This window comes from Rhipicephalus sanguineus, chromosome 6, assembly GCF_013339695.2.
Source record: "Rhipicephalus sanguineus isolate Rsan-2018 chromosome 6, BIME_Rsan_1.4, whole genome shotgun sequence".
In the NCBI taxonomy this organism is placed as follows: domain Eukaryota; kingdom Metazoa; phylum Arthropoda; class Arachnida; order Ixodida; family Ixodidae; genus Rhipicephalus; species Rhipicephalus sanguineus.
In genome coordinates this window covers 149538201-149552181 of record NC_051181.1, presented here as the reverse complement: position 1 = coordinate 149552181, position 13981 = coordinate 149538201, and the positions used below count along the sequence as shown (strand labels likewise).

Sequence of the window (13981 nt, the reverse complement as noted above, 5' to 3'; positions counted from 1 at the left end):
ATGACGTTTTGCTCAACATCGTCGCTTGGTCAAAGGCATGCCGATCCCGGAGGCAGTGCGAAACGACGTGAGGTGCACAAAGCTTGCAATACCTCCGATCCCGGAGGCTTTGCGAAAATGCGTTAGGTGCGGACAGCTCGGGGGAGGAGGGGAGAGGTGGGTGGTCGGATTAATACAGTAGACTGAGCGGGCAAAGGAAATGGTTTTCGCCTTCGAGTCGTCTTATGCGAATTCATAAGGGACCACGTGAGTTTCCTATATCAGAAACTGGTAACAAGATTGGAATGTCGTGAGAATGTCAGGTTTAATTCGTGTTTCTGCATTTTCGCACAATCATGGTTACGCAGCAGCTGCAGTAGCAGCCCAGCGCCAGTTCTCACGCGTAGCTGCGTCCAAATGTCGATGTGAGGTGATGCTGGTCAGGGCATTCTCTGTCCATGGTCAATAAATAACAGCCGTAAACAGTCCTCTTCACGTATCTTTCTGCAAAAAAAAAAGATATATAAGAAAGAAATCTCATGCAAAAAATTCGGCAGATACCACTCCTTGTGGGATTCGGTTTCATGCGAAGCAGGCAGCGAGTAATTTTATGTGCTGAATTTGTTGGCTTTGAACCAAGCGTTACGAGGTGGGTCGACGTGTTTTTATAAGTGTAGTAGTGTGCACATCGTGGGCTAACCAGGCATGTCGACTGGCGTCTAAAAGGGTAACTTATAGTCGGACGTAACGTCAGCACTCATGTTGAGCACAGATGCCAGTATTATAGAAACGAAGTGCAGTTTAAGGTGCGATGGTGTGAATATCATGCGTAATTTTCGTTGGCGTATTCATCCGGGGTTGGGCAACGCTTGAATACAATGTGATGAATCTTAGGGATACAAATATAATGATTAATAAACTGCTATAAAAGCGGAGCCAACGATGCAACCACAACTGACGTTTACCCAACATGATGCCTGTATCATTTCAGTATATATGTAATGTTTATTGCTTTGTTATGATTTACATAATCAACACTGCAACCACAATTGACATTGCATCGACATTACGCATGTACAGGGTCTCTTTCCAAAGCAGATTCAAGACCTGGCGTGGCTTTACGGTAGAACACCCGACTGCCACGCCAAACGCTTGGGTTCAATCCTACTGGGATTCTCACTTTTATTTGCATCCGTCGGGTCAACGCTGCCGATGTCGGTTTTTTCTGAACGCCCTCACATTTAAATTACCGATGCCTGTTCTCGCCGTTCCTGGGTAGATCTAAACTGTCCATCACCTGTGGCAAGGGCTTAAAGTCTCCCTTCAATGGAGGCGGGGCCCTCAGAGAGCGGCGACCTAAATACATACATACTCACATACATACAACCCCTGCTTAAAAAATGGAAGGGGGGGGGGGCGAGCCCCACCTGACTTTAAGCTCTGCCTGTGGCGAATACCCGTATACACCGCGGCCCGCGGTAAAAGGGTATGCGCCACACGTGTCTGGAGGAAAGGGTTTGACGACGTACGCGACAGGATTCGCTTTTCGCACACCCCTACAGTCTTTAGTGTCCCTTTAAAGCGAGTGACATGACAGGCATCCATCAATAGCTGAGGACTCAACTTACGGCAAAGGCGGATTGCATCACTAGTAGGCCCTCAACCCGGCTCCGTAGCCGGCTGTCCTGGCCGTCGGATACGCTGCCGCAGCGCCGTATCCGGAGAAGAGGCCTGCCGTCCCTGCACCACCGTAACCTTGCAGGGCGCCTAGCGTCGTCTGGCCGACTTCCTGGTAGGTGACAGCAGGCGCGCCGGCCGCCTGCACTTGGCTCAGCGAGCTGAGAGGTTGCAGCTGTTTAGGCTCGCGGTACAGCGCGCTTGTGGAACCGGGTGCCGTCTGCAGCTGTGTCGTCTGGTACTGGGTCCGGGACGTCACTCCGGACGTAGCGGCGCCGGCGTTCGCGCCTCCCACAGCGTACGTCGTGGGCTGGTACCGGGTCACCTGGGAGCTGCCGCCGCCTCCGTAGTGCTGCGTCACGGTGCGAGCGAAGTTGGGTGCGCCGGCGGGCACCAGCCCCGCCGTGCCATCCTGGTGTACCAGGGGGCTCACGATCAGCTGAGGTGGCGGCTGGGCGCCTGCGTGAACAGAGGCATGATCAGCATAGCAATTTGGACCAGTTGGTATAACTTCATATTCAAACAGCGCACACACACGAAGACACAAAGAACATGCAAGACACAAGGGCTCAGATAGCATAGAACAACGTTAAAGAAAAATGAGAATGCTCACTTAGCAGTGCATTGCAGGGAGCGTACATGTTATCCCATACTTACTGATGCAAGTATTATTTATCAAGACCGCTCCATCAGGGAAATTGTTGAAGCGTACCATATCGGCAAGAGGGGAACGTGCGTGTAATCACCATATGCCAATTATTCTCTTAGAAAGGGAGATTAGGATTTTGGATGGCACTTAGCCATGATGTGAGATATGCCGTTCTTGCAAACCTCGTATCAAGTTGTGTTGGATAAGAAATTTCAGTTGATAGATGGCAGATGAAAAAGGCACAAATCTTAGGTGTAGACAAATTAGTTGCTGGCTTTTAACCGAACGTTTTAGGCTCATTAAATGTTTGTTTCATTTGACCTTAGCTTTTATGTCCTTTTTTGTTTTATTCATCATACTCCTTCGTTCCCTGGGTCTACTTTTGAGGTTCCTGAGACACCAGGGGGTCATGGGAATCGTCTTTAGAATTAATAAGAGTGACGTACCGTATCCAGCGCCCAGGAAGGCTGGTGAAAAGCCAGGTGCCGCGGCAAATTGTTGCTGTTGGTGGGCATGGCCGAACAGTGCCGGAGCCGGAGCTAGCGTCAGCTGTGTGGCCCCGGCGCCCGCGCTGAGCGCGGCCTCAGCAGCGCTGGCAGCGTACGGGTAGGCGGCGCCGGCAAAGCCTGCCGCTGGCGAAAACGCCAGCGCCGGACCAAGGTGGGCGCGCACGGGACCGTACTGGCCGCGTACGCCGCTTAGCACGCAGCAGGCGGCGATGAGGACCCACTGCGTACAGAGAAGAAAGACTTGGCTCTCTCCTTAGCCCCAATGTCTTGGCAAGTGGAGAGAAGAGAGAGTGAGTGAGTGAGTGAGTGAGTGAGTGAGTGAGTGAGTGAGTGAGTGAGTGAGTCAGTCAGTCTGCAGTAAGTCACCCAGTGAGTAAGTGTGTGGGTGACTGCTTGGTGAATACGGGAGAGGCTAAAGTGGCTGCAGGTATAGGATGCTGCTCCAGATCGGCAGAATTAAAAGAATCAGAAAAAAAAACCAAAGGTGATTAGCGTAGCAAGAAGCTACGTGGTTCAATTCTTGGTTCCAGATGAATGTTTTTTTTTAAGCGGCGAAGATTTCTTTTTCAAAAGACCAAAAAAGAATCTTTTTTTTTCAGTTTCATGTTATGCACCTTGTCAACGAAGGCTCCCTAGGCGCCGCCATAATCCCCTTTGGGCTGCTGTCTATATGCTTGGCCCCCCCAAAATGCACTGCCGAGGCTGTAACGTCAGCGTTTGTACTCCCGTGTAACAGCTCAGGAAGGAGGCGATCCTTCTATCTGTTGAAAAGGTCTATACACCTGTAGTAACGGAGATATGTCACTATTTTTTTCATTATCAAAGCTCCGCCTTGTGAAATTCAGCAAAATTGATTAACCTTTTTCTCGCATGTTGTTTTTAGCCGAAAGAGAGTGGACGTCTATTAAGTGAATACACCTGTGGTGATTGTTATCATTTTACTTCGGTACACATGAGTGTGGTTGTGGAATGGTATTTCGTAAAGTTATGCACATTAAGACACGAGTGTCGCTGACCCTGCCAGCGCCTCCTAAAGTGGTGTGTCTGTTGCTACCTGCTGTCGTCGCGAGGTATCTATTTCAACGTAGGTGTGAGTTGGAAAAGAAAACGGAAACAGTGCCTGAATAATATTTCTCTTTTAGATGTGACCGTTCGGAACCGAATAGAAGGACGAGTACTCAGTGATACACCTTGGTTGAAGAATCGTCATATATACTTCCTATTTTTCATAGCTTTCTATAACGTATGTGGCTACGGTGTGAGAGCCTACATTCGTTCATGACGACGGTGCACTTGAGCGTTGTTTATTATGTAGGTTGTTAATTTGAGTTAACCTAACTAGGCAAGCTCGAGATAGTGCAGATATCCGTCGTCGAATAACTCAGCCTCTTCCATCCCAGAGACATCTGACATTTTCAATCCCAAAGTTAACATTGAGCTTGGTTACCTTGAATATTTCCCTTCGCGTTGAAGCCGTGGTCTCATGGGAAGGTTTGCGAGGAGGCTGGTCCATAAAAGGTTGCGTTAATGATTGTTACATTATATTGTATTCTTTTTTCTCTCTCAGCATGGAAGTGGCCGACTTCTTAACTGAAGCTCATTCAGTATGCCACTACAATACTGAACAAATTTATATACCGAAAGAGAACAAGATGTCGCGCTTTTCCAGCGTTGGTGAACACAAGGCTTGCTTCTACTCGCATATACGGGTTAAATGGTGGATGCTGGAAAGAAGTAAAGCTCGAATTCACAAAACCATCTCTACGCACGGAAAACTGGTTCCTACAGACCAAGATTTTCATCGCGTGTACAGGGCAGCCACCTTTGGCCAGGGGTCAGGTGAAACGAACTACAATTATAGCGTCCAGATTGCATGCCTTTATCGCATGTTGCCGATGGCGTCGGTCACCATCAGCTGTGACCTAACCAAACCGCCATCCCTGTGCTGGCCCCTCCGACAGATGATATCCGGGGTCAATATTACTTATGCTTGATGTAAACGCGGCTGCCAGAGTAAAATATTTGGTATATTGGTACAGGTACTTCACTATCACTGTAGCGAACAAACAAAATGGCGAAAGCGCAGACCATAATGACTAATTCTTTCTTGTGGTGCGTCTTTGTGTTTGCGCTGTAAATGTACTTTTATAGAATTATGAACCAACTAGGCCCAAAAGAAGTTTTACTGAAATCTAACGAACAGCAATACTCTAAAGACCGCTTTGCGGATGCCAGGGCAAACGAAGCTGCAATGGCGGAAGATCTCATTTAGCTGCCGCAACGGGACGTCTTACGGAAAGGAAATCTTGCGACGGAAATTCCGTCCCCGGGTGTGCTATCGAAAACTTGATGTTCATAGCGGAAGGGTTCACAGAGATGAAGAGTCCTTTTCCATTTCCTCTCACATTCCTGCGTGCGTAACATCGGTTTCCTGAAAGCTGTGTGAATCATCGACTCCGTGTCAGAGGCGTTCATGTAGAACGGCTACCGCAGCCTCTAGCTCACCTGGGTAAAGACCAACCTATTTTGAAGCGGTTCGCAATAAAAAGAGAGGAGATACGGAGAGCCGCACACGAAACTAATTAATGCGATCACCACGAAGTCCGCGATGCATACAAGCACGTATAATTAGCGGCCTGAATCTTAAGCGCGAACCACCTTGCTATCCATAAAGATGCGCCGTTAACGCGCGCAGTTGCACTTACGGCGTTCATGTCGATTTCGCGCGTGCGTGTCGTTGTTTTCCCCAGGCAGCAGGTGACCAGCGGTGCGTGGCAGTCGTCCTCTTTAGCGAGAGCTCAAATGGGCCGTGTCTCGGGCGCCATGGAGCATCTTATAGGCGCCGGAAGCTGGCCAGGAGCGATCCGGGGGACGATACCGGCGGCGGGTTCGATTTCTTCTGTCCAGGCATTGGGACTCACGTAAAAGGGAAGCGACTCACTTTTAACCGGCGCGTCCGACATTCGGCCCAACTCGCTATTTCCGGTGCCGTGGTCCAGATCAGGGACACCTCCTCGCTTTGCGCGACGGCACGCATAGACGTGAGATAAGACCGCGCGGTGACTTTTTTTCTCGCAGCTTTTTCGATCCACTCGTACGTCGGTCATCGAACGGGGGTCGGAGGGTTACCGGCGTCGTTTCGCAAGGAAGAGACACGTCGGTGTCAATGTCGACGCAGATGGCGTATAGCTGTCCGCACACACGCGCACAACGATCTGTGTGATACACGCCTGCGCAGCGCTGACTACATCACAACAGTGCTTGGGCATGCCATTACGTCGACAGCATCGTTACACCTTTGACGGTGATACCTCCACCAGAAGGCGAGGGCTGCTACACTCCACACATTTAAAACTAATTGCAACGTTAGCATGTGCACTCGCTTCGACACGGACTTCGTCAGCCTGGAAATAATGTAACGTGCACGTGACCGTGTGAGTTCTTGCATTCGAGATACCGTCGTGCCCAATTGATGGTACTGCGCAAGCGATGTTTCAGGTATGCCGCCACGGGGTAGCCGCCGCGTCAAACTGCTGCGCTTGGGAGCTTTTATGAGGCTGGTCTTTCCAATAGTGATGAAAGAAAATCACCCTGACGTGACGTGACATTGCGGGTTTGGGCATGCTCATTTCGTGGAGGAGCTTGTAAAATATTGTTGATGTGTTTGGTTTTGAAAGCGCTCGCGACATTTTCTTCCTTAACGTAGAAGCATTTTACGCAATAGTTTATTTTTTCTCGTTGTAGTTGTGAATTATCTGCGTCAAAAGTTCTGGGTTTCCTGGTGCGACACATCTGTTCAGATGCACAACTTTACGGCGTTTACGGCGTTGTGTGTGTGTGTGTGTGTGTGTGTGTGTGTGTGTGTGTGTGTGTGTGTGTGTGTGCAGGCGCGCGCGCGCACACACACACACACACACACACACACACACACACACACACACACACACACACACACACACACACACACACACACACACACACACACACACACACACACACACACACACACACACACACACACACACACACACACACACACACACACACACACACACACACACACACACACACACACACACACACACACACACACACACACACAGCGTAGCGTGTAGAACTATAAGTCACAGCGCATGCACTATAACAGAGACGAATAAGATTTCTGAATCAATTTTCGGGATGAAAAGATGTCGATTGTTGCGGGCTGTGTTAGAGTGAAGCAGCGTTTCCTCTTCGTTTTTCTCGTCAGAGTGCTATATGATGGCTCGCTCAGATTCACATTGTCAACAAGTTCACCATTCCCGGAGGATCGCCATTATATGTGCACTCGTAGTATAAGGCTGTGACCTACTACACATGTTTTAGCCATGAGCCGCCTATGCATCCAACGTGTCGAAATTATAAAAAAATTTTCGTACAGGGAATGTCCCTCGAACAATATTTCGATAATGGGAGTTCTCTTCTGATGAAGACATGTCGATTTGCCTTCTGACGTCCGCTGACGAAGAAGTCACCTGACAAAGAAGTCCCCCGTCGAAGAAGTCCCTTTACGAAGACATGTGCACATGTCGAAGAGTTGGCTCCATCGACATTCGTCATCGAACGATTTGTTGTCACTACAAGTCTCCACGTACCCTTGAATTTATGCGGCGCATCGAATATGTTTTAGACGATTCTGCGAGACGCTGACCTCAACTAACATTTTGTAACGGTCAGTTTTTTAAAGGTGTGTTTCGGTGTGCTGTGGGTGGTGGTCAAAACATTTATAAACCAATAAATCGTTACAGAGAGGTGATTGGATTAGGGCCATATTGGCCTCCTCCCCTCACAGTACTAGATGGAGCCCCTATTCCAGGGCTCCACTGGCAAGCAACGCCGCCCGCGTCCGTTGAACCAGGGCATTTTGGGCCTTGAGGTCCTGAGAGCCGAGCAGGGCCGCCTCCCAGTCCTCTCTCGTGGATTTGGGGTTGGGGGGGATAGATGGGTTTTATTGGCACGCCCAGACTATGTGGAAGGTGTCAGCCACCTCACCACAGAGCTGGCATCTACTATCAAAGGATGAATTGAAATGTTTTAGCACCGCCTTGTGCTCCGTCGTAAAAAGGTATCATCATGAACCAGTACGCGCTCTCTTCATTCTCTTTACAGTGAAACTGTTTAGGCTATCGGTAACTTGCGCTCCGTCTTGCAAAACTCCTCAGGTGGTATGCGCCACAGGAATTGGGCAAGCCCCACTACCGTGCACAGCAGGTGCGAGTGTCAAAGGTAAATGAACACGTGAAAAGAGAGAGAAAGAAAGAGATGGAAACAAAGATATAGAAAATAGAGAGAAAGAAAACGATAGAAAGAAAGATGAAGAGAAAAATAGAGACGAATAAAGTAAGTAAAGGCGTAAAGAGATAAAGAGACAGAAAAACATAGACAGAGAGAGAAACAAAGAAAGATCGAGAGAGAAACAGAGAGAGAGAGAGAAAGAGATAGAACGAAAGAGGAAGTGATAAGTAGAGAGAGAGAGGCAGAGAAAGGAATCTAGAAAGAGAGAGAAATAGAAAAAAATAGAGTAAGAAAGAAAGAAATAGAAAGAAACAGACAAAACAAAGAGATGCAAGAAACAGAGAAAAAGAAAAAAAAAAAGAGACCACCACATAGAAGAACACGTCACATGAACTACTCATTGTCTCGTTATGTGTGATGTTCCGTTTGTCACACTAAATTGTGTCGTAAATCGAACATCAACTCCCCCAACAACCTATCTTTCTGCCAATATTTATGACTCGCTCTGTACTATAAGAAATGTAACGAATCACGAAGGAACTGATCTCACCTACGATGTACAGCAGACGTTAAAGCAACCAGAGCATGAGATATATTTAAGTACTCTACCAAGCACTGAGTCCCTTGAAAATGAAATTGTTTATTTGCAATCTTGTACATCTACAGATTACTGGGGAAGAAGGCTCTATTCGAACAGCTTGACGTGTCTGTACGTCAGTCTATCTTGTTTCGTGATCTAAAACGAAAGAAGAATAAGTGGGCAGCGGTACGTATAGTTTTTTATAAGGTTTTCAGCGATGCCCCGGCTGCGGTCGTACGTGCGCACGCACACACCAGTGACGTATTACTCAAAGCTATTACAAGAATTACTGAAGGACATGCCCTCGCTGTACGACGGAGTGCTGAAGCAAAAGTGACGTCACTTTCTGCTTGTTTAGGACGCCACCAGCATTTGTGAAGACAGTAGCCTAAAGGAATACATTGGGCGTTCGTCTGCATATGTGGGCCGGCTGGGACTCCCTTTTTCAGAGATACATCGAGCCAAGAGACACATCGAGCAGAGAGAGGGATAGAGAGAAGCGAAGCAATACCTAATGCAAATGCGGGGCTTGTCCGCTAATCGCTATCGTCTCGACAGAAGTGCCGTCGCGCACCTGCCATCCGTGGGTCGCACTATTTCCAGGATGGCGGCGACTGCCGAGACGGAAGACGAGGAGAGATACCGGGGCGAGATACTTTTATTTCTTTGTTTTCCGCGTTCGTGATGGCCCGCGATGCGGCCGAGTACGTAGGAGCCTCTTTGTTTTCTTTTTTTCGGTCGTCGTCGTCCACAGCGATGCGCCTTCACCCCGTACAACGCACGTCGGCAGGTTCCTCAAAGCACTCTCCTTCTCCTCCTCTGAGTTTGGGTCTAAAAGAAAGCGAGTTGAAAGCGAAACCGAACTGCCGCTAGGGGAGGCAGATTACGTTAGTAAGAGTGTAACATTGCGTGGCTAAGTGCGCCGGCCTCTGTGTCTAACACGCTAGAAAAAGGACGGTCGTAAGACAGGGAGTTCTCGTGTAGAAAGGACCAAAAAAAAAAAGAGTAGTAAGAAAAAACGACCGATAGCGGAGGAGCGTTAAAATAAGAACAATGTTGCAGCTTGCTGATATGCCACTAAGAAACGCCCAAGACGAAAAGTCAGGCAGTTTCCGGTGTTTCCTTCTCACGACCTGAAACGTCTGTAAAACTGAAGTTTTTGTAGGACCTCGATTCACCTGGCCGTGGTTTAGTGAAGAGACAGTTTCTACAGAGATAATTTGACCGGCTTTATTAGAAAATAGGTATAAGAGAGCATAGCAGAAAACAGTTAGATGCTGCTTGTTTGTAATATTACGCGTTAACTAATTTTAGCCCTTACAGCTCATAGCTCGGGCTCTAGAAAGTACGCTATAACGTGATCGTGACTTGACATAAACGGTTCGATGTCGGAGCCTTGTTCGTTAAAAGGACGCTAAAGTGAAACAATGAATCGGTTTAGATTGATAAATTTTACCCTGAATAGCCTAATATCGTTAATTTCATAATTATTTCTTTAATAATAGAGGCGAAAGTCAAGGTCAGTGTCTCATTTTTAAATTTCGCGCGAAAATATCCGCGCATGACGTCACTGATTTCAATGCTTATTTTTCGTGTTTTGGCGACATTGGCTCTAAGAAATTTCCTGAAACTTTATATGTTAAGTATCTCGTCCTCTCATAGGACAATGCACTTCATTTCTACCGACTAAGAACTACGTGGGCCCTAGTATAAACGCCATCAAAATCTATGACGTCATGGCGATTGATAAGCGAACCTCAAGGTGGAGTCGCCACCCGCATTTTCTTTTTGTGCGTTTTCTCGCTTACCAAGCGTATTGTAGCGATAAGCATGGTTATTTTGGCATTGTGAAGGATTAATTTACTGATACGAGAAAAATGGTTTTTCTCTTTAGTGTCCTTTAAACCCGCCGCGGTGGTCTAGTGGTTATGGTGCTCGACTGCTGGCCCGAAGGTCGCGCGATTGAATCCCGACCGTGGTGGCCGCATTTCGGTGCAGGAGAAATGCTAGTGGCCTGTGTACTTAGGTTTAGCTATAGGTGCACGTTAACGAGCACCAGATGGTTAAAATTTCCAGAGCCCTCGACTACAGCGTCCCTCATAATCATGCGGTGGTTTGGGGCGTAAAACACCAGCAATTATTATTAGTGTCCCTTTAAGGAAAATACAGACAATAAAGGAACATGTAAGTGGCTTGTATGTGGTCACATTCTCAGAATATAGTGAAACGTGACCTGAGCTACTAGCCGTCAAAGTGTGCGTGAAGCGATAAACATTAACAAGAAGCAAATAGCAGTCTAACGCGACATGCGGAACTGAAGTGCTGTGTTCATTGCTTCCTAAAAGGCCACGGGAAACAGGGCGCGTAATATATTCAGCGCGACTCGGGAAATCTAAGCGCGAAAGCGTGTCGACTATTAGTGAACGGTTAATGTATGGCAAACGCGAACCGCATGACCTTAAGAGTAGCAGAGACGACTCAAACGAGAGCGAAAGTGCTCCCATTCTGCGCCCGCATGCCTTTTTATTTCTTTGCATAAGAAACGTCTGTTTACTTAAAATAACAGAGAGCTGAGCTATAGTTGGTTAAGTATTCATGTTAAAGACACAGGGCGTGCAAACACGGACACAAGAGATAAGTCAAACACCACAAACGCCGCGGCGTTTGTGGCGTCTTGACTTCTCTCTTGTGTCCGTGTTTGCACGCCCTGTGTCTTTTTACTACCTATACGTAAATAAGCTACGCGGACAGTGCGAGAGAGGCAAAAAGACGACTGCCTTCGTGCACAAGTGAATGGGCTGCGATCACGTGTGCTATTTTGCTTTTTTTCATGTATTCTGTGAATAAATGTTACTTGGCTGTCAGTGCCAGTCCTCGTCGGTCCCTTGTTTTTGTGTCTCTCCCGCGCTTTTCACCTAGCTATGGAGTACCAACTAGCCCGGTCGCACACCTTGCTTCTGTAAATAAGATGTTCGAACAGACGCTTCGCGCTGCTAAGGTAGAGGGCGCGGTTTCGATTCCCGATCACGGCGGCCACATTTCGATGACGGCGAGACAGAGAGAAATATATGAAAAGGAAACGCAGGGAGGTTAACCTGGCGCGAGTGACCGGTTTGCTACCCTGCACAGGGGTGGGGATATAGGGGTAAGAAAGGGGGCAGAGAGAGAGAGAGAGATAAAATGAAAACGAAAAAAAAAACACGCATGCACACACACGTAAGACGTTCCAGTCAGAGCCGTTCTGAGAGACCGGTTGAATGCAGAAATCGCAGTAGCGCTTGCACAGCCTTTTTCTGTGACGTTAGGTCCGGTCGATGGCGCAGGATTCTTTCTTCCGACAGAGTGCGGTCGTCCAATTTGTCGAGCGCGTTGCAAAGTAACTGTCTCTGTGAACAGCACTGTGGGCAGTCGCACAGAACGTGTTGAATAGTTTCATCACTGCCGCAGTGGTCACATGATGATGGCGAAATGTTAAGAACACCCGTGTGCTCAATAGATCTAGGTGCACGTTAAAGAAGCCGAAGTGTCGAAATTAATCCAGTGTCCCCCCACTATGGCGTGCTGAATTCATAATCACTTCGTGGTTTTGGTGCGTAAAACACCAGCAATTATCACTAGTATCACAGACAGTGAACCCGAGGCGTTTCTTCCAAGTATATATTTCTTTTAAAGAAAGGCGGCAATTCTCTGGCACATGCGTAAATGTCAATCAGGGTGACAGAATATAATAATAATTGTTGGGGTTTAACGTCCCAAAACCACGATATGATTATAAGGGACGCCGTAGTGGAGGGCTCTGGAAATTTGTACCACCCGTGGTTCTTTAACGTGCACCTAAATCTAAGTATACGGCCCTCAATCATTTTCACCTCCACATAGAAGGCGGGCGCCGCGGCCGGTAGTCGATCCCGCAACCTTCGGGTCAGCAGTCGAGCACCATAACCACTAGACCACCGTGTCGGGTATACGTTTATTTCGAGATCGCTTTTTCCATTTATTCTCGTATTTCCATTTTATTGGCACCCGCTGTCACCATAATAGAGCTTTGCGTTAGTGAAATAAAAGCAGAATCCCTAGAAAGGACGCCCGGTAACTATATGGTAAACTCAGGCGGAAGAGCGTGCGAGTCGTGAGAAATGCGCCCGAAGCCTCTTCTTTATCGAGGCAGCGCCGTTTCTCTCTCGGTGAAAAACGTCCAACATTGTTTCCTGCCCTAGACGGATTCAGGCTGCTTCCGTTTCTCTTCTCCATTTGAGGATTCTTCTTTTCTTTTACTACTCGGCTTGTGTTTTCTTTCTGGCCGAAGAAAAGGGTAACCCACTTGCGATCCGGCAGAGGATTCACGACCGCGCCGACCGCCGTTCTTCATCCGAATACCATCCCGGAGAGCTCGCGTGCATTCTCTTTCGAAATGCCAGCACTTCTCAGCACTTCCTGGCTCTTCCACGAGACACGACACGATGGTGCGTCCGCGAAAGAGGTCTGCGCATCGTGACCAAAAGACAACAGGCTTGAATAAAAAGAAGTATACAACAAAAACAATGCAAATGACTGACACAAAGACTAAAAGATCTCATCATGGGTGACGACACCAAACGGTGTGCCGGCATGGTACTTACGCTGCATTTCGTTCTCCCTCGCCGTAAAACACTGGAGCTCTGACGATTCCTTCGAAAACGCGTACACATTATCTTCACTAATCCAGTCACGTGACTATAATGCGCCGCCCTCGATTAAGCGATTGTCGGGGAGTATCCAGATGAGAGCGCTGCGCAAACGGCATTTTATCAGGCATACGCGTGGAAAGAGTGGACAACCGTTTTTATTGTCACCTTGCCGAGAACATAGGCAGGGAACAAAAGCTTAATTTTAGAAAAGCATTGCCATCGCTGCCACTCCACGATTGATCTTTTGCATTAGGTTGGATGGGTGGGAAGGCTTAAGTTGAGGTTCTAAATGCAGGTGCAGCGCTTATAAGCTACATGTCGCTGCTAAAGAAAGCAGATTCGCAGTGGTGAGGGCGAGTCTCCTTGTTGAAACGTTGGCCCCATCGGCATTCCTTGTCCAATGATTTTTCGTGATGTTATTGCCAAGAAACCTACGAATTCACACAGAACGTGCTAATGTCTTTTCACGAACGGACGCATTTCTCGCAGTCCAACGCTTGAAGGCAGGAGCTGTAAGCCTTTCTCCTTCAGTTAGTTTGAGTCCCCGACAGAAATCCCCGTTGTGGTGGCCGATTCTCACGATCAGATAGGAGGCAGTATGCCTCTTTGGGCATTCGCCTAACGACAGGTAGCGGCCCTCCCCAAC

At 48.0% G+C, this 13981-nt stretch overlaps 1 protein-coding gene across 2 annotated transcripts; it reads right to left on the bottom strand.

The window, feature by feature from the left end:
* Positions 1 to 315: 315 nt before the first annotated feature.
* Positions 316 to 13052, bottom strand: LOC119396751 (elastin). Of its 2 annotated transcripts, none has more exons than XM_037664056.2 (4): positions 12990 to 13052; positions 2752 to 3034; positions 1608 to 2115; positions 316 to 483 (listed from the first exon to the last, which is right to left on the bottom strand). In XM_037664056.2, exons 1-3 carry the CDS (start codon positions 13035 to 13037, stop codon positions 1628 to 1630), a joined length of 819 nt encoding a protein of 272 aa, XP_037519984.1. In that variant the 5' UTR covers positions 13038 to 13052; the 3' UTR covers positions 316 to 483; positions 1608 to 1627. The 2 variants fall into 2 exon arrangements, with proteins under 2 accessions (XP_037519984.1, XP_037519985.1); XM_037664057.2 differs by lacking the exon at positions 12990 to 13052 and adding an exon at positions 5520 to 5688.
* Positions 13053 to 13981: the final 929 nt, after the last annotated feature.